Source organism: Seriola dumerili, unplaced genomic scaffold (assembly GCF_002260705.1).
Source record: "Seriola dumerili isolate Sdu_G_001 unplaced genomic scaffold, Sdu_1.0 BDQW01001690.1, whole genome shotgun sequence".
Classification (NCBI taxonomy): Eukaryota; Metazoa; Chordata; class Actinopteri; order Carangiformes; family Carangidae; genus Seriola; species Seriola dumerili.
The window spans coordinates 536398-557709 of NW_019175945.1; the positions used below are offsets into that span (position 1 = coordinate 536398).

At 39.8% G+C, this 21312-nt stretch overlaps 2 protein-coding genes across 3 annotated transcripts in view; one reads left to right on the forward strand and one right to left on the reverse strand.

Moving 5' to 3' along the window:
* vps4a (vacuolar protein sorting 4 homolog A) overlaps nucleotides 1-4673 on the forward strand; it is a 9079-nt gene extending 4406 nt beyond the window's left edge. Inside the window, exons 9-11 of the mRNA XM_022768522.1 lie at nucleotides 452-671; nucleotides 773-913; nucleotides 2679-4673. Of these exons, the coding sequence (XP_022624243.1) occupies nucleotides 452-671; nucleotides 773-913; nucleotides 2679-2780 (463 nt within the window). The 3' untranslated portion in view covers nucleotides 2781-4673. The remainder of the gene's footprint in view (nucleotides 1-451; nucleotides 672-772; nucleotides 914-2678) is intronic.
* A 42-nt stretch (nucleotides 4674-4715) lies between these two features.
* cdk10 (cyclin dependent kinase 10) lies at nucleotides 4716-20684 on the reverse strand. 2 transcript variants are annotated; one of them, XM_022768525.1, is made up of 13 exons: nucleotides 20592-20684; nucleotides 17427-17499; nucleotides 17261-17332; nucleotides 16792-16894; nucleotides 15262-15343; nucleotides 13999-14066; nucleotides 11297-11349; nucleotides 10024-10093; nucleotides 9724-9783; nucleotides 9294-9417; nucleotides 9021-9160; nucleotides 6306-6358; nucleotides 4716-6219 (listed from the first exon to the last, which is right to left on the reverse strand). In XM_022768525.1, the coding sequence occupies exons 3-13, from the start codon at nucleotides 17277-17279 to the stop codon at nucleotides 6125-6127; spliced, it is 867 nt and encodes a 288-aa protein (XP_022624246.1). In that variant the 5' UTR covers nucleotides 17280-17332; nucleotides 17427-17499; nucleotides 20592-20684; the 3' UTR covers nucleotides 4716-6124. The 2 variants fall into 2 exon arrangements, with proteins under 2 accessions (XP_022624246.1, XP_022624245.1); XM_022768524.1 differs by lacking the exon at nucleotides 20592-20684 and adding an exon at nucleotides 19004-19174.
* Between the last annotated feature and the right edge of the window lie 628 nt (nucleotides 20685-21312).

The window sequence follows — 21312 nt, forward strand, 5'->3', positions numbered from 1 at the left end:
CACTAACACACCTGAAAACACATATCACATGACTATTGTCTACTCTGCAGCTGGTTAGTTGCTGAGAACACTTACGAACAAGGAACAGCAAAGACAGTAACATTAAAATGCAGAATTTACCTGCACAACAGCTGCTAGCAAAGCCAACAAGGTCAGTAACGCTGGTAACTCATTATCCATGTTGTATTCACCACTGGTATTCAAGGCTGATGAGACCCAATCAGGCGAACGTGGGTGTCCCTGTCATTGTTTCTGCCTGTAAACAACTGTTATGTTCAGATACAAACAGATATCTCTGTATAGTCTGAAATTCAGCTGCAGTCAGTTTTCACAAGCTAAAGCTGTAAAGTCTTCAACACATCAGAAACCTGCACACTGTTGATGTTATCTGTGACTTGAACAGCTGATGAACGTGCAATTGATTGGAACTTGTCCTCTGTCACGTGGACAGATTTGAGAAGCGTATCTACATCCCTCTGCCGGAGGAGCCAGCTCGGTCTCAGATGTTTCGTCTTCATCTGGGCAACACGCCACACAGCCTGAGCGAGGCTGACCTGCGGCAGCTCGCCCGCAAAACAGACGGCTACTCTGGAGCCGACATCAGCATCATCGTCCGGGACGCGCTCATGCAGCCGGTCAGGAAGGTCCAGTCTGCCACGCACTTCAAAAAGGTGAGCTCATGTTAAATTTGCAAAACTTCATGTCAGATTTTTACAGTTTTTACATTTTGCATTAGTGTTGTGCTTTTTTTTTCTTGTTGCTACTCCTGCAGGTTCGCGGCCCATCCAGAAGCAACAACCAGGTGATGGTCGACGACCTCTTGACTCCTTGTTCCCCTGGCGACCCTGCAGCCATAGAGATGACCTGGATGGATGTGCCTAGTGATAAGCTACTGGAGCCCATAGTCTGCATGGTGAGTGGTCTTCAGACACGCATTCATCCGCTGCCTCCGTAACAACAAGACACACCTGAACAGAACATCCCGTCTGTAAACCTGATGCTACGACTGTAGCGAGGAATCTGTGGGTGTGTTTGATGACAGATGCAGATGTGATTATGAAACAGGCTCAGCAGTGTTAATACTGCAGACATAGATGAGAGAATATTGATGATGATTTTTGTTGAAAGTTTTTCAGTTCCCTTTGTCAAAAGGATAAGAAGTGATTGCAAGGTGCCGTCAACAACTGTTGTTAACCTAAGATTGTTTGCAAAACACAAAGATCCCTAGCACAGCTTAAAACTGGACAAGTCCTCAGCGAGTCAGATGATATTATCAACAGTCCCACATATGTTCTCTATGACGATTTTAAGCTCATGTCATCAGGAATGTGTTTTAGATTTCCTGCAGCCATTAGACTCATGTACACTGTTGTAAATCCTGGTCTATTTAACATCTCACTAATATTTGCAGTTTTACATTGTCTCTATGTGTGTAAATTAATTGTCTTTGAGGCATTTGTTTGTAAACACTTGACTTAAATTGAGGGACAAACAAAGTGTTTTGAACTGAATTGGATTAATATATTATATTAATATGCCACAATACCAGGAGCAGTTTCACCAAGCTGTGTCAGACTGGTCTGTAGTGTTGCTCCAGTCTTCATGTTGCTCACAGATCAGTCTGATGTTTGTCAGACTGTTTCACTCAAATAAAGACTGACTCATTTTAAGATAAAAACATTAGACAGTCCCAGGCTAACTCAGGTCTAAGACCAATGTTGACATTGTTGTGGAGAGAGCAAAGAGAAGAGAAAGAGTTTTTAGAAACCAAATCAGATTTTTATTTTACTCAAAGTAAAACGTCCTTGTAACTGTTGAATTCTTCCAAATGACAATTTGTCCAAAAGACAAAACATTTTCTACTGAGGTAAACAGGGCTAAGCAATTGTATGCAGTTCCTTGGTCGGCCATTTTTTTTATTTTAAAATCTTAATTTACCCAGAATTCATAGTACCACAGTCCAGTTTGAGATAGTCAAGAACTAAACTGCTTTGTGCAACAGATGAATTTAGATTCTGAAGTCTGAATGTTAAATCTAAGACACAGTCACAGTCTGTCTGTGAAACCCGACCCTGGTTTAGGTTTTACTGCATCCATAGAATCACGTCCTATGTTAAAGGTGCACTGTAGTTTGAAATAACATTAATAGATCAAGAGTAGATTGTTTGCTGATAAATATTCATGAGGTAAAACCACACAATTGATTAGTGTGGAGAAATTAGATTATTGGTAAAAGATATGTAAACGCACAGGCAAAAGAAATGATGTAAGTGTGGGATTTACTGTACATTCTATTTTAGTTGCGTAATCTACATTTTCAACATGTTAAGTAGTTTAGAAGAAGGGAACAGATTTGTGTTCTTCTGTCAGGAGATAAATTGTTGAGAGAATAAATCAACATAGTATAACAGTTAAAGACAAAGCTGTTTGTGCTGCTGAAGCTGAGGAAGCTACAGACAGTTTACCAGTGTGAATAAAACAGCTTCAGGAAAACAAATGATTGGATAAAGGGGAGAGAGGGAGGGTTCCCCAGCTGGGACGGAAACAGGTGTGAGTGATTTTGTAAATCAGATTTCCTCAGATATAATGGATCATGTTTATATTATAACACGATCCACAAAAACAGAATTCAGAATGGAGATCAGTGATAAAAAATGATTTGTGTCTTTGCTTTCTTTGCGGACATGCTGCGCTCTCTGTCCACCACCCGTCCCACAGTCAACACTGAAGACCTGCTGAAGGTCAAGAAGTTCACAGAGGACTTTGGGATGGAGGGCTGAGAAATGAGCTCCGCCCCACCCCCTGCCACACCTCTCCCCGAGTCCAACAGAAGGGTCAAACTGCTCCCATCAACTTGTCTCCCCCGCTACTGCTGTACCATCCCTTCACCTCTCAGCCGAGTGCTTGGTTCTCTGCCTCTCATGGATTTCAAATAAACGACTGGTCTGGTTGAACAAAAAAAAAAAAAAAAAAAAAAAAAGGACAAGAAATTCTGTATTTCTTACTTGTAATCATCCAGTCCAGTGTTTTTGAATCCTTGGAGGACATTGACCAAATGCAACAATAGAAAATCTTGGTGTGAGTTGATAGCTGGACAAGAGAGCCCCTGTCTTTCCCCCCCATTGAAGACAATGTTCCGTTACAAAGCCACCGCTACAGCGCATTCAAAGAACTTTTCATCTAGCCTGCATCGAAGCAAGGAAATCTGCATTTGAGTCTAAATGCATCAAGTTTGTCCCTTACTGAGCCGATTCTATCTCTGACTGAAGGACTGTACATTCTGTTGCCGTTGTGCACTTTGCTTTGGATCCGCCATGAAGGACAGTGACGTTCTAAGAAGAAACAAAAGAAGTTAGTTCTCCTGCCAGGCATGCGAGTGTGTGAACGCATCTCAGTGTTTTTATTAAACTTGTGTGTCTTAATGTGTTTGTCTGTATGTTGAGAGCCCTGTTATTTTGTTATTTGATGAAGAGGTAAATTAATTGATGATCACTGCCTCCATGTCCCTCTACAGCTCTGTGTCTTTATCAGGCCTGTACCTCTGTGCTAGCAGCTGTTTAAGCTTAGCATTCATCTTCAGTATTTGCAACACAAGAGATGTGCTTGACTGAAAGCCAGACATCATATTTATTCAATCCAAAAACCTTTAAGATGACAGTCTCACCTCCATGTCCATTTAGTAGCCGTTTTGGAGCTTTAAATCATCACAGGATCTTGTGCTGTCCTCTCGTCCATATTGGTTCAAATTTCATTCTTGATCTTGGAAACAACAGTCAGAAAAAAACAGAAAACCTCATGACAACGTCTTTTTGGTAACTTCTAGAGCTTTTGATCAGATCACATCATCAAAATGGACGAGAAGTCTTAAAGCGCTCAAACAAGAAGTTGAACATGTGCATCTGAAAGCTCCAGAACAGTCACTAAATAGACCAAGTGGTGAGGTTCTTTTCTCGACTGCTATTTCCAGTGGCAAGGATGATCTCTGCTTTTTTAAATGAGCTCAAATGAATTTCTTTCTGCACTTCATTTCCCAGAATGCACCTGTCTGTTTTGAATGTGAGCCGTACTAGCAGTCTCTTCATCAAGGCTTGAATCTCTCATCTCTTTCAACATGGACACTTTTTGTTGTTTTGTTTTGCCACTATTTATACTACCTGTTTGGTCACACCTGACATGTAACTTGACTAATAGATACAGTCTGTTTACACTTGAAGTGTTTCTTTCATTGGGTTTTCATGATGGAGCTCTAATGAAAGTCTTGTTTTTTTTTTTGTTTTGGGAGGTAAATACACAGTTCCTCTCTGAGGCCGACACTACCATATTGTTTCATTACCATGTGTTTTCCTTCTCAAGCTTCAACAGTGTTTGTCCTGTTGTCAACTAACAGACAGAAAGGAGAGCTGGCTCACTCAGTTTTAAATAATCTTTTAAATCAAACTGCTATTGGATGTTTATCGTGCACCAACTCTCTGACCTCTCACTGTCACATCAGGACTACAGGCTTGTCTGGCTGACTCAGTAATGGCTTGTGATAGCTCAGTGCTAGTATCGCTGTGTGTTTGTTGAGGTACATACTGGTTCAGTGGGAGGTCATTATTAACAGTCCTGTAAGGGGACCTAATCTCCGACTGGCCATGTAACCAATACTACTAATTTAACCTGAATTAATAAAAAGTGACATTTCAAATGAAAAAAAAGGCAGTTGTTGGTTTGACATTTTTCTTATGTTTATTGGTTTAAATACACTTAGGGGCTCTGTTTCAGTATCTTCTCTATTTATTCACAGCCATGTATGAAACGTAACACACACCTCTACCAGGTTACACTGATTCCTAATGAGGCCACTTTATTTCCAGTACGCTTTAGGCATCCGACCTGAGGCTCTTAAAGGAATATTTCATGTTAGGAAATACACAAACAGCACTCTCACATATGTACAGTAAATATGCAGCATGCCAGCGAGTAGTATTGGCTGTGGGCGGGACGATCCGATCAAGCTCCGCCCGCATCCAGTACATCACAGTCCAGCTCCGCCCACATCCAGTCAACTATGCTTCTTTCAGGAAAAGCGGGAATTTCGAAAGCTTGTCAACCAAAAAATACAAACGGCACGTTTTACCCAGACTTATCCCAAATATCTGCCCAGGCTGCCTACCCATCCACCCACTCACCAGACCTGCACCACTGAATATTTGCCAAAGAGGAGAAACATGAAGATTATGGTTACGGTGAAGAACGGCTGAAAAACCGAACAGAATCTCAAGAGCAGATCCTTGGAGAGTATCTTATCTTCTCTGGCCCGAGATATCGAATAACCTCTTTGATCCAATGAGAATACGTGTGGGGATAAGTGAATATGCATATTCCCCAAAATGTGGAACTAACACTAAGAGAGCAGATTCGGGGCTTCAGTACTTTACCTCAAGGACACTTTGACACAGGGCTGCCCCTTGACACACACTGATGGTTCTAGATCTCCTGCCATGCAGATGCAGTGTAACTGTGGGCAGAGCTCAAGCGTGTGGGTTCAGTTCCTACTTGTCATGCGTTTTCACAGTTTTATTGTTTTGATGTGAGGATCGAAACTGATCACAGGACAGCTGAAAAGACGGTGATGTTCGCCACACCAGTACAAGTACTCAATGCCTCAGTGTAGTTGTCAAGGCAACCTCATTACTTTGAACTATTGTGTACAGACATTGGCAGCAAAATGAATTTTAAGAGATAATCTGGAAGCTAACAGAAGAGATTAATACTGTGCCTATAAGCAGTTCACCGTGCTGCAGACAACTGTATCTACACCGCAGAATGTGCGGTTACAGCTTTGTTAGATAGTTTAATTACTGCATCATACTTAACGCTTAAGGGTCCCGTGTAACCAGACCTGCTCTGATGTGTATCTAATCTGAATCTGAACCTGATTGGAATTCATTTTCATTTGCTCAAAGTTCCACAGGAAAATCCATTAACATCCTTAAGAGCAAATCCATGTTTCCAGTGCATGTCATGGAAACCAAAACCAGTGCCCATCCTTTGAGTGAGAATCTCATCCTCATCCTCATCCTCATCCTCATCCTCATCCTCATCCTCATCATCCTCATCCTCATCCTCACCACCGTCCTGATCACACTTTGCTCCGCTTCGCGTGGCTCTCTGCCAGAGGAGCAGCTCGTTTGTTGCGATGGTGGGGGAAGGTCGGCATCAGCTCCGGTTCACAGGCTGCACAGAGGAGCAGAGAAACACAATTAATGACAACCATGAGGGGAGATCACAGCTGATACACACCCAACATCTTTTTTACTCACGTAGAGGTTTCTCTTTGAAGTAGGAACTCTCCAAACAATCTTTGGCAGTAGCTCTGGATCAGGAAGAACAGAAAAGAATCAGTTACTGACGGCTCAGCCGTTATGTTTAAATCAACTTCCTGATAAATAGAACAATACTAATGAGGCCCACAGAGAAGCGACCCAGGAAAATAACACACTCTCCCTAAATAGTTGAGTAAATAATTTGTAGCTGTCAAAAAATCAGCTGTGTACACAGGGAACAAAGGGACAAAACACATCCATGAAAATACTACCACTACCACAGTGATATTTTTATCAATTAATTGATTAATCATTATCAGGTCACATATTAAAATTTCTTATTTTGATTCAAAGATATAAAATTTACAATGAGTTAAAACAGAGAAAAGCAGCAAATCCTTACATTTCTAACCAGTGAATATCTGGAATATTTGCTTAATAAATACCAGTTTCTGTCAATTGACTGAACAAATGACTTTTGTGGACTGTGGATTCTTTTGCTGGGGGCACTTTTGTAGTTCACCTGGTAAAGCGTGTACCACATAGGCTTAGTCCTAACAGCAGTGGCCATGGGTTCAAATCTGACCCACAGCCCTTTGCTGCATGTCATCCCCCCTCTCTCTCTCCCTGACTTTCCTGTCTCTCTCTCTCACTGTGACTATCACAATAAAGGCTAAAATGCCCCAAAAAGAATCTTTTGCCAAAATACTATTCAACATATATTCTGGTCCAGATAAAGCTAGTAAGTGCACAGTACTGACATGTACTTTCTGACACCTGATGAAATCTAAAGTGTATTCTACTGTCTATTAAACTAAAAAGTATAATATATATAAAATTGTAAAAAAAAACAGCAGTTGTGAAACATGAAAGTGACAACATTGTGTTTAAATCAACTTCCTGATAAATAGAACAATACTGCTGAAGCCCAGAGAAGCGACCCAGGAAAATAATGCACTCTCCCTAAAGAGTTGAAGAAATAAATCGTAGCTGTCAAGCTGACGCCTGTGGGACAAGGTGAATTAAGACGAGCCTCCTCTAAATCTTAGAGTCTGACAGTAGAAAAACCCTCTGAGTTCTTCAGTGGAGCAGCTTGACGTCACTCAAACGATGACTCACCACTTGTAGAAACGAGAGAGACGATGTGTGTCTGCAGAGGTGAACCTCCGAAATGGAGCTGATCTCCCCTTGACTGATTGTTTACATCTAATGATATAATACACAATAACACCAAAGTCAACTCTGGTATGTAAGTGTATGTGTATCCATGTGTATGAAGTGTGATCTGTGCCGTGTGCATGTACGTGCACATCCACACTCGTCTTTTTTTCCTTCAGCACTTTGGATCTAACAGAGTTACTGAAGGACACTTTATCTGATCTCAACCTGAGAATGTGGTTGGTTAAGTTGGTGTGAAGTGTTTATCATTTACAGGGTTGAAACAATCTCCAACTGTGCAGTAACCATAGCAACACCACTCAGTAAGGCTTCGAGAGAAAAGGGATGGAAGATCATTTATACTTTAGGGGAATAGCCGGGTTATTTCATAGTAACAGTGTGAGACAGTGCGAGGTCAGATCTTCACCACTGCACTCTCAGACTGACGTCCTGTGTGGAAGATAAAACTTCACCCCTGAGCCACACTGGTGTTTTGGGAAAGAGCTACAGACAGAAGAATCTGTCTTAAAAGTGTAAATATAGTTAAGCTTTATTTCTGTGTCACATAACATAACAAAATTCATCATGAGCAGCGGGAGGAAGTAACTCAGTACATTTACTCAAGTACAATTTTGAGTATTTCTTCAGTATGTTACTTTATACCTCTACTCCACGATATTTCAAAGGAAAATATTTATTTTACGACACTCCCTTTATTTCACAGCTTTAGTTCTTAGTTCATTTGCATATTTTGCAAAAAAAAAAACAAAAAAAAACTATCAAACAAAATAAATATCAGCCTCTAAAATGGGGTAAACTGATCAGTGAGAAAATCAAATTATTTGAGTCAGTGAATTCAATTCTTAAGATTTGTTTTCTTATAAGTAGTGTAAGAAAATAGTGTTACGGCAACAATGTAGAAAAAAAGAAATATAAAATTACAAAAATAAAGTTGTAATATTACAAGAATTAAAAATGTAAAATTTCGAGAGAAAAAAAACATAATTTTTAGGAATATTACATCATCCAGTCAAACAGGTGAAAGGACAGTCAGTGTCAGTCTGAGCTGCTTCTGGCAGCTGCTGTTTGTCTGTCTAACAATAGAACAGACTCAGTATCTTTTCAATGTCCTGATGCTGATAATGATGCTGATCATGATGCTGATCATGATGCTGATCATGATGCTGACGCTGATGAGCCAAAAGAAGAGGTTTCTCCTTATTTGTGAAACCTAAAGTAGAACTTACATTCCTCATTTTAAAGCTTCTCATATATTTTTTTCCCTCAATGTGGCTCTAATACGCTGTCATAAGAAAGTAGTAGTAGGAGTATTTCAGCCTGTTTTCATTATAAGCTTGTTTAATAAGCTCCCTGCCGTTTTCTTCATGATTCAGGACAAACTCTTACTGGAAGTTATTTTACAGGATAAATGAAATGTTAATAAGATTCACATTTTCGGAGATTAAATTAGTAATCAGCTGCAAATAGAAATGCTGTTCACACATTGAGAGTCAGAGGAAAAGAGACAGACATACATCCAGCGTGGGGCCGTACCTGCGCTGTGGGTTGTACATGAAGAGCAGGTTGAGCAGTCTGTGACCAGCGTCAGACAGCCAGGTGAACTTATTCTTCAGGTTGTTGTACGGCTGCTTCCTCAGGCTGTACTGACCGATCAGGGGCAGCTGAGAGAAACCCTGGGACACACACACACATTTACACAAACAAATTAAGTTTGGTCTATTCATCATCATCATCATCATCATCATCATCATCATCAGACACAGGGGTGCGTTAATGCTGAGGATGTATTCAGAGCTGCAGTCTCACAGGCCAGATGTTTTCGTTGGGTGTTCCCAGCAGCTGAACAATCAGGTCGACCTGCTGGATCTCAGAGGTTCCAGGCAGCAGAGGTTTGTGAGCGAGCAGCTCCGCCAGGATACAGCCGACCGCCCTGCAGACATCACGACACTCTTAATTACCAACAACTCCTACCATCATTTCCTGGTTAATGTGGTGTGTGTGTGTGTGTGTGTGTGTGTGTGTGTGTGTGTGTGTGTGTGTGTGTGTGTGTGTGTGTAGATATTCTCATAGAGACACTGGATCATAATAAAAACTAAAATAAAATTATAATTATAATTACTGTTATTTCCAGGTGGAGCTACCTTATGTTCTGAAATGTAATGAGTGGGAATAGAGGACTTTCTGGTTATTACATTTGGTTATTATGTGTATGTTTTCATTATGGATAGAGATGTACCACATGTCCAGAGCTGTAGTTTGGGTCTTGGTCCCTAGGAGGAGCTCTGGACTTCTGTACCTGCAGACAGAAGACAGCAGGAAGGAGCACATATTGTGACATAGACACAGCCGCTGTGAGGTAATGCAGCTAATAACCGAGGATTACTGAGAAGGATTAAAAGGAGTTTCCACTGAGGCTGCACAACCACAACGTAAGCAAGGGTCATCTGCAAACACACACACACACACACACACACACACACACATGCACACGCACAGAATTAGGCTAAACTGACTGAGAAGCCATATGTACACTCACCACAGTGTAACCACTCTGGGGGTCATGGGCTGCTGGGGGATCCCGTACATCCTGGCCAACCCAAAATCAGCTGTGTACAGGGGGAACAAAGGGACAAGAAACACATCAAATAAATAACAGTTAATAAATTATGAAAATGCTTGTGATTCATTTTCTGTCAATTAGCTAAACAAATGACTCTGTAAATAGTAGATTGGCAAAATAATCTCAAACTAAGGTCCACTTTCTATCCCACTCCACAAAAAAAGGGTAAGTGGACTTTGATTTAAGATTCTTTTGCCAAAATACTATTTATAGTTGTGATTCAACCGAACATATATTCATCTTCTCATGAAGAGAAAAAGCTAGTAAGTGCTCAGTACTGACATGTACTTTCTGACACGAATTTGAAATGCATTCTACTGTATATTAAACTAGAAGGTATTAACAAATATATATAAAACTGTAAAAAGTAACATAAATGATGAAATCAAATAAATGCTGATGTTGCTCCTCAGGCAGGGTGACTCAGTCCAATTCAACTATTTTTAAGCAGAGATGTTGGGAGAGCAGCCTCCCTGATTACTCAGTTAGTCCAGGTGACCGGCTGTAGAAGAGTCCTGGTTGTTCCACACTTCTTCCATGTAAGAATGATGGAGGCCACTGTTCTTCCTGGGAACCTTCAATACTACAGAATATATTTTTTTTTTATTCTTCCCCAGATCTGACCCTCGACACAATCCTGTCTCTGAGCTCTGCGGCGGTTCTCCCTTTCTTTCAGCTGTGAGACCTTTTATATGGACAGTGTGTCTTTACACATGATGAGTTTACCACAGCTGGACTCTGGTCAAGGTGTAGAAACATCTCAGAGATGATCAAGAGAAATGGAGGAAGCTGAGCTAAATGTCAAGTGTCATATCAAAGTGTCTGATTACTTATGTCAGTGTGGTATTTCAGTTTTTCCTTTTTAATAAATTTTCAAAAATCTCTAAAATTCTGTTTTCACTTTGTCATTATGGGTACTGAGTGAAGATTGATGAAAGAAACAATGCATTTAAATGATTTTAGCATAAGACTGCAACATGTCAAAATGATCTATAAATGTGTGTGCGTGTGCGTGTGTGTGCGTGTGTGTGCGTGTGTGTGTGTGTGCGTGTGTCTACAGCAGTCATGGTCAGAGAGAGGTCAAAGGTCAGTAATGGCAGAGTATGTGTAGGGCTATATGTCAGCGCAGGTATAATGTGATTACAGTGAGAGCTGTAGAGGTGTTGTTATGCTAACAGTGATGACTCACCAATCTTAACGCAGCCTTTGTCTGTCATCAGCAGATTAGACACCTTCAGGTCCCTGATAACAAGATTGAAGAGGATAATGAAGCAGCGACCAGAAGATACAGCTTTGAGCTCTCAACACTCTCCACTTGTGGCAACGCTCCAAATCAGCGAGTTGATTTTCATTCATACCTGATTTACCGTCTGGTATTATTGCAGCTTCTAAACCAGGTTTGAACTCGAAACAGGCCTTTTAAATAAATCAAACCCAGTGAGGAATAAACAAATTCTTCACAGAACTAAGATTAAACCAACCAAGATAACTACAACACACAAGGGCGTCTTCCAGTTTCTAATCCAGCACACCTTCCTTAGTTTTTTTTTTACTTGTGCCAACCAGAAATCTATTGATAGTCTCCAGACGGTACAGAACTCTGCTGCCAGGCTTTTAACCTGAACGAAGAGACATGACCACATCACTCTTGTTTTGGCTCCCTGTGAGTTTTAAAATAGATTTAAAGATTTTATTGATCTCTTTTAAAGCTCTCTGTGGCCTCTCTCGTGGTTACATCTCCAAACTTTAAGTTCAGTATTCTAGTAAGCACCTTGAGATCCTCATACAAAGTTTCTTTTGTCTGTTCCAGAGCCTGGCTGAAAATGAAAGTGGACAAAGTGTTTGCAGTCAGGGCCCCGAGGCTCTGGAACCATCTGCCTGAGGAAAGCAGGTCGACTGGGTCTGTAACCTCCTTTAAGACTCTTCTTAAAACATACTTTTATCTGAGAGCTTTTCCTGGTTTTACTTTCCCCTGAAGTGTTTTATTTTTCTTAAACTGACTCTGTCCTGGTTTTTATACGCCTGATTGTTTTAAATGTTTTATCACGTTTTGTTCTCCTTTAAATCTATTGATTTCATTTTTTTTTGCTGTCTTTGTCCAACACTTTGTAACATAGTTTTTGAAAAGTGTTCTATAAATAAATCGTCAATAATCTAAAATAAATCATTATTATTATAATTATTAATTAGCTAAGCTCTTCCTGTAATATGGGTCCTCTGTGCTGTCAAACTGTTTACATTGAAATGACTGACATAGGAAATTATAAAACTTGTTAGAATGGCTGTAACACACCGGCTCCTTAGATTAATAAACAAAAATAATTACAGCCATGAAACAAATATATTCCTTTTCTTAAACATCAAACCTTTAAAGTCATTGTGAGGATCTGCTTGTATGACTTTAGATAATTCCATAGTCTCCTCTCTTCTCAGATGCTGGAACTAAAGAGCATAATTTGCTTATGGGTCGTTCCAGTGTATTCATTTTTGTTTTCACAAGAACAGATGTTGTCACTGGCACCTCCAGGATCCAGAGCTTCAACGGCTTCCTCTAATGTGGCTCGAGTCCTCAAAGCCTCAGGTGAAGCCTATTTCCATGAGGTGCAACGTCTGTGCTTGTTTGGCTTCAGCGCTCGAACTTTCCAGCTCCAACACCTCTCTATAGATCAGCGAGGCCTCACAGTATCTCGTCAGCTCTCCCTTTCCTAAATAAACCTTTTATCCAGTTTGGCTCCATGGACAGTGCTACATCAGCATCCCTCAGAGCGTTTTCATGCTGCTGCATTCTTTCATAACAGAGGGACTGATTCCCAAACAACCTAAATCCCTTAGAGTTGAGTGTAATGGCATCAGTAAAACATTTCACTGCTATCTCATACTGTGCAGAGGCAGCTGCACCATTTCCTGCACCGGCCAACTCTGCTTCTTTTTGCATTCTCTTCTGCAGCTTGACCAAAGGTTTCATCTTTATTTGAATCATTCTTCCACTGCTTTCTATTGTAAAATTTAATAGAGATCACCTTTTACTTACCTAAACTTCTATATTCTTGCATCATTAACTGGTGATTTCCATTATCCCTTTTCCTGCTGAGTAACAGCAGACCTATATCTCCCTCTGAACTCTAAAATCATCTCCTTAGCTCCTTTAATTACCTTTGCATCACAGCATTAAATGTGACTGCAGCTCTGAAAATCAGATCAGTCCACTTAGTTAATCCAACTGCCAGTCTCAATGACGCAGAACACGAGAGGAAGGAAAAAAATAGTACTAAAAGGCTGAATGTGTGAAATATGAGGAAGATATATAATGCTAGAGATAGAGCTGAACATCAGTTTGTGATGTTCAGTGAATATCACGTGTCAGTGATGACGACTGTAATTGGCTTTACCTTATGTTGCCTGAACCTGATTTGTTAACCTCTACATCAGTAACACATTTTTCTGGATTCCACAGAGAAGCATCACAGAGTTAAGAGTTCTCCTATCAAGAAGCAGTGACAGTATGATGTGACGGCACTCATGCTGTGTCTCTGCTTTGGATTTCTCCCTCTGTTACTGTTCGGGATCAGTGAAGACGGCAGCTCTGTGAGACACTGACTCCAAACCCTGATGTGTTTACGAGTCCGCACATTACAAATGTGAAGAGATACTGTAGCTAGTTCACTCACAAGCTAACACTTTATAAACACAGATTCACTAAGATCTATCAGTTGGTTTCTGCATTGCCACTGTTCTCGGTTCAGATATCAGTCTCCGTGTTTTAGCAATGGCAGCATTTGTGTAATTCTCTCAGAAAAAAAGGAAATAGAAAGCTGGTGACACAGGTTTTTTTTTCTATACAGAAAAACTGGAAAGTTAGTTGTTGGGTTTCCAGGATAGTCTGGCACTGACCTGTGTATAATGAAATTGTGGTGGAGATACTCCAAACCTCTGAGCAACTGAAGGACAATACACTTCACCTGGAAAACAGAGGAACAGAAAATATTATATTGCACAACACAAACCAACACAGCAACTAATGAGTCCTAAAGACCAAAGTAGTGATATGGAGGGGGTTCAAGGAGCCTTTATAAAAATAGGAATTTTTATTTTTCTCTGTAATATAAAATTTACCACCGATTCATCAACAACGTGAATAGTTATTCAACAGTTATATTGAAATATTGCAGTGGTTTCATTCACACAGCAACTGTTGACCATCTTTGTGGTTTGTGACGCCTCAAAACAAAACAAAGTCTAGGTGTGACCCCTCGACACAGGTCATGACCTCAGCTTGGACACTAAATGGGAGCAGTTAACTAAAGAGATTGTATTCCTCCTCAGATAGTTTGACTGATCTTTAGAGACCAGAACATGTGAAAATGTATTGTATTTGACAAGAACCCATACAGACATGTAATATATGACAAACATCTCATGTTGCCATGTACTCTATGTCACCTATAAGGAGATATATTATTATCACATGTATACATCCTGTGGATATATGAAAATATAAGTTTATAACGTATATGAAATAACCACAGTAAAATCTGTATAATATGATGAATTTTTATATGGTATAACATGTTACAACCATACAAGTTAATGTTATATATTAAATTGATATATGTAGGTTTATTAAAACACATTCATATAAAAGTTCTATATGCTTATATATGTTTTTCTTATGAATTTCTCATCGATTTGAAACATGTCTATCCTCCCATTCTGGGAAAGTGGTCTCAGACTTTTGGACCCGACTGTATATGATATGAACATATATCGACAGGCTTTAGAAGGGATATATATTTATGCAACATATGTCTATAAGCATAGATACATAAACACAGATATTTGTATGGGCTTGACATATGTCAAAATATGAAATTGTTCCCATTTCTAATAGGTTTCATATATAATTTTTACATATATGTATATGCATTTAATTTATATGTTCATATATGGAAATGCAATATATGTACATATATTACATTTGCGTATGGGGGTGTAGGTGGTAGCCTGAAAAAGATACTGCAAAAAAAAAAAAAAATCCAGTCATACGAGTATAAACTAATGAAGACAGAAGAATTACATCAGTTCTGTCAGAAATTTAAACAAAGTACAAAGACTGTATGAATATGAGTCAGATGTAGGAATTTGACTCTGTCCTACCTGAGCCTCAGAGAACGGCGTCTGCATGTTTTCCAGCAGACTGGCCAGGTCCTGCTCACAGTAACTCATCACCAGAAACAGACTGAAGGGGAAACACATGATTCAGTGTAAAGTTAACAGACAGAGTTGTGGTGACTAAGGTTACAGAAACCAACTGGGGGGGGGGGGGGCACATGAACTACAATTACATATTCATTACATTTAAGGAATAAGCTCTTACAGTCCAGACTATGAATAGTTACATTGCAAACAGACAGATATACAACAATAACTTTTGCTGCAGAAAATCGTCTTTTATTGCTTGTTAATCCACTAAAGTGTATTTGCCACATACACAAACTCTTCTACTGCAGGTCCCTCTTCTCCTTCAAGTGCTGATTTAAAGAACCCATTTAGAGCTGGTAGATATGTCTAATTTAACTTGTATAGTAAGTTTAACAACTTGTATATTGATATTTCCCGTCTTAGCATTAGGCAGATGATGACCACTCTGGTCTGAAATCAAAAGTGAGAAACCACCATAACACTGGCCCTGTTCACACCTGGTATTAACCTGCGTCTCAGGTGACCTGATCACAGGTGCTCAGCTCTAAGTTCAGGTGTGAACACACCCAAGACACACTGAGGACACATGTGAAGTCTGATCAGTCAGACCACATTCAGAGGTGGTCTGGACTCTGGACCACATGTGGACACATTCTTCTAGCAGTGTGAACGTGAATGTGTCCTGGACCACACTGAAGGACCAGCTCCTCTACTGACGTCCTCTGTCACGGTCTGATTAGTCCCAACACAGTTTATAATGAACCGGAAATATTTTACTATTTCAACTGGATAAAACCTGATTTCACTGTAGAGCTGCGAGCGGAGCAATGATTCTCTATTTCTATCTCTCTCTCTCCAATTCAATATGCTTTATTGGCATGAATGTCAGGTGGACAATATTGGCAGTGTTACACACAAAATAATAATGATATCTGTAAATAATAAATATATTCACTCATATAATATTATCAAAATCTATTTTAAGTAAAATAGAATGAACAAGTAAAAAACAAGAACAGTAATCATTGTATCATAGGTCTACTAAAGTAATTAATTGTGGATTATTGAGCCTAAACAAACACTTAATAACAATGTGTTAGGAGACTACAGCTGTCAGGTGTTGTTGTTCTCTAAGGCTGTGATATGCTCTCACGTATCTCGCCCACACTGTTTGAGTACATGTTGAATTTCAGTCTAGTCACAGATGGAATTAAAGCTTTTAAATTTAAATTTTTGTGAAGAACTTTGTTCTGATGTCTTCATATGAGCTACAATGAAGCAGCATATGTTGCTCTGTCTCCACCTGTCTCTGACAAAGTCTCTCTCTCTCTCTCTCTCTCTCTCTCTCTCTCTCTCTCTCTCTGGTGTGAACTGATGAACTTAGAGCTGACCACTTGTGATTGGATCACTGGAGACGCATGTTAATACCAGGTCTGGACAGGGCCACTGTTGCAACAGGTGTGTGTGTGTGTGTGTGTGTGTTACCTCTCCAGTTGGCTGCCTACAACCACCTCCTTCAGCTCCACTATGTTGGGATGCCTCAGCCTCAGCAGCAGGGTAATCTCTCTGAGGCTACTGATGGGGATTCCTGCAGGACAGAGAGCAGGGCATCAGCAGGTTCAATAACTTTTACATATCAAACCAGGAAACCAGGAAATAAACTGTTCGTGGTGGGAATTTAAACTTTGGACTAACTGTGTTAATTAATTGCTTCTGTTTTCTGCTATGATAAAGGTGGAGCCGAAGGGTTGGTTGATCCTGAACATCGACAACAATTAAATAGATTTTTGCAAATGACATGCTAATATTTTCCCCACTGACATTATCAGGGGAAACATCTTCATGTATACAAGAGATTTAAATGCATTGATGTTGCCCAGAGGAACAACACTTTTATATTTGTGATTCCAAGGAAACACACACGTACAAATCAGAGTTAAAGAAATGGTCTTACCATCTTTCTCTTTGTCCATCCGGACCTTCTTCAACGCTACAATCTCATCCGACTTGGTGTCACGGGCTCGGTCTATGGTAAGAAAAGGAAACAGTTTATTTACTGAGCAGTTAAACTGATTTTTCCTAGTCAAGCATCTCTATAGTCTCGAACATGAATGACTTACACACAATGCCGTAAGTTCCTTCTCCAATTCGGTTGAGTTTCTCAAACTCTCTGACGCTTCTGCAGCTCCCAAACTGAAAGAGTGAAAAGATGAGGAGATGGCAAAGAGGGTTTTTTTTTTTTTATCAACTCTACTTCCATTTATTTAAATTGGAAAATTTACAAACAATCAGACATATCAGTTCTTAAGCAAAAGAAACAAAGAACTACAAATATACAGTATACTTTTTTTTTTTTTTTTTAAAAAAAGGACAAATATTTTTTTAAGTGACAGATGTCCTCTGACAAGCATTTCAGAATACAAATTAACTTCTTGTTTGTTAAAAATTTGAGAGCCTCAAAGTAACATTCAAGATCAATTAGAAACAACAAATTTCACCTATGAATATGAAATGTCCCTTGTAAAATCAAGAGGTTAACAATATTGCATAAATTGTTATCCTTACATTCAAAATAAGTGAAAATATTTTTCTCTTCAGTGTTAATCACGTGTTGTTTTGCATAATATGTAACTTTCAAAGTCTTTCCAGAATGTAATACAATATGAGCAACTGTAGAACAAATGAGTTAGTTATATTTGTTATCAATATTCATAAATCTTGAAATGTGGGTTTGTTGGATACATTTTATGTTATATTTTCAGATGTATTTCTCTAACTTTGTTTGTGATGCAGAATCTATAAGTAACAAGCCAGGTTCTCTTCAGTTCAGCGATCTTCATGCATCATGCTCATCTCCAACTGCTGTTAAGAAAACTTTTCGTAGTCAGTGCATTGTGATTGTAACATTATCTATGGCATTAAGCTTAAATGGTAAAAGTGGTTAATGGACAGACACTGGGAAGTAATACAATTCCTCTGGATAGCTCCATGTGATGTATCACATATGACTGATGACCTAGATGGACATTTAGTTAAGTTGAAATGAAATGAACAACAAGACATCAATAAAAGGATCTAACGGTGATTATCAAACCAAACTGTCGCCCTGAGCCACTAAGAAGAGTTGGCTCACAGGGGAATTTACCATTACCTAGATGGAAAGAAAACACTTAGAGCCAATTCACATTGGCAGTGAGGATTCATCAAGGCATCACTACATGACGTGGATAGTGAGGTGCTTCCACGTGCAGGCTTATGTGTTAGAGGAAGTCAGTAATGAGATTGGCTGCTGCTGGAGACAATGGCTGAAGCAGTGAAGTGTACAGACCTTAACTTTGCCTTCAAAGTTAAGTAACTCACATAATAAAGGCGCCTCACTAATTACTTTTACACAATGTGCATACATAAGCACAAGGAGCGGGTTACTTAACAGACTGACTCTCTTAGATGGAGACTACACCAAACTCCGTTTAAAAAATCTGCAATTTTAATAACTACCTCGCATGAGGATCGTGATTACATTGAGTTAAAGACCGCTAGATACACAGTAAAATCCTTAAATAATATTTAAATAAATATTTAATGTTGCCTTGTCGTCAGATTTCTGACAAGTCCATTTAAATGTGAAAAAAGTGTTGTGGTGTTGTGTGAATGATGGCTTCACTGTCTCCTCTTACAAAGCAGATAATCCTCTTACCCTATCATTTTGAGGCACTGTGAATGTTTTATTGTTCTTGACGGACTTCAGCTTTATAGGGTCCGGTTCGTCCTCTCCTACGGTGTCCATTCTTTCAAAAAAAAGTCAAGAATATCGTCGCTTATGTTTTCAACTCGACAGGCAGCATCTCACTCTGGTGGGCGCCGCCATTGTGTTTTGGTTTTGTTTCTTCTACGTCTTATTGTTTTATGGCGCTTTGCATCAGCTCATCGGTGCATTACCGACCCCTTCAGGTCCGGAGTGTGGATCAGACAATAGACGTACAATCTAAACCCCTTTAAAAAATAAAAATAAATATAAAAACACACACACACACACACACACACACACACACACACACACACACACACACACACTAAACTAAACTTCATACGCCATGCTTACAACCCAGTCCTATTATAAATGTCCTATCTTCCCTACCCTACCACCCAAATCCTGTTTATCCATCATATCCTATAAAAAACTGTTAATCCCACATAAAAGCTTACAGTGCCCTGACCTGTGCGCTCTCCCCCATGCTCAGTAATCTTTTGAACTCCTGCAGCCCTCAGATTATTCCTCACCATCTCTGTATCCCAGACCTCCTACAACTAGCACACAAGTTGTAGGAGGACTGGGATACAGTGTGTTCCTGACATCCCTCACACAAGCCTGTCTGGTGTTTCCTTGCCATATTTCCTCCCTCCTGTGTCCACTACCTACCCTTGTAACTTTGTCTCCCTTTCCTCTGTCCCACTTTTCTTGCCTTTACTGATTGTAATTTTTACATTCCCCCTTCAACCCACAGAAATGTTATCTGACCTCCCTGATTTGTTATTCATGTGACTGACTGAAGGACTATATTACATCTTGACACCAGTTTGAATGGAAAGACCTTAAACCTGCTTGCTATGTTTTGGTTTGAGCCACCAACAATATGGTGTTTTAGGTATTATTATGAGTTTAACACAACATGTCTTTCATCTGGAACATGTAGGTGCAGGTTTCATTCATTTTGAATGATAGTGGCCTGACAACAACCCAACAACTGTCAGCTATTTTTAACTGCAAATATTGCTAAATCCTGATTGGTGCAGAGAAGTATGTGACATCATCTTTTCATCAACTGAGACCCACCCACTTAAAAACCATTGAGAAGTACAAAGACAAAAACACTTAAATACAGAGATCCGCTGTGTGAAATACTGTTTTAACTTTGTAAGAAAGTTCTAGGTCCAAGAGGAACCCCATTGCCCAACCTGAGAAATCGAGTTAGAAAATAGGTTTTTTGGGCCTTTAAAGGGGCACACCAACAATTTACAATTGCATATAATGTTGGAGGATTCACATAACGCTGTTTTTTTTTTTTTAAGAAAGTTCAAACTTGAAGGGATATACTGAGTTTTAGTCATTCATATGGTCCAATGGCATCTTCTCATTAGATCCTGTCTGTTAAATACATATGTCCCACACAGTTTTTAATGAATGTTATAAATTTCTAACGAAGATAACCCTGATTAAGTCATCAGGGTTATTATAATACATCTTCCATCAATGTTTATTACCCAACTTTGATTGATCAGTTTACCTTGTGTGGCAGGACATTTTGAGTCACTGTCTGGCCACTAGTTTCTTCCCCACTACAAAGGGTGTGGAGGAAGGCCTCCTTTCTTTGAGGGCATCAGCTATAGTGATGGTGGTTTGCGTGCCGTGGAGGTCTTCTCGTGACGGAGCTGTGATGAGGATGACAGGTAGACGTGGAGAGAACTCAGCTGAATCTGTTTCAGGGCTACACTGTGATGGGGGTGGGGTCTCTGTAACTGAGAGGGAGAAAATATCTCTGAAGTATCACAAATGCACACTGACTCACAACAGATATTAGTCAGATATACAGCACAGTGGGGTCCAAAAGGCTGCCTCCCCACATACGTATGTATCCTTAGTCCACATTTGTACAGCTAAGAACCCACTAACACAACTGCTTTGTTTTAGGAACCATTCACAGTAAAAGGTCACAACCCCAGTAAAGTTATGAAAGGTGTTGTTTACCCACACCCAGCTTCTCCAGCCTCTATTTTAATTCCTGTTCACTATATTTAGACCTCACAGATTCAAGAGTAAACACTGGACTGTCAGTGGCCTGGGAGTGAACTGCAGGTCAAGTGAGGTGCGTATTTGTGTGTGTCTGTGTCTGTGTGTGGGCTTGTTCTACTATATTCGTGGGGTGCGAAAACCAGGATCCCACAATAGTTGTGGGGTCCAACAGCTTTGTGGGGACCAAAATGCTAGACCTCACAAGTCTGAATTGT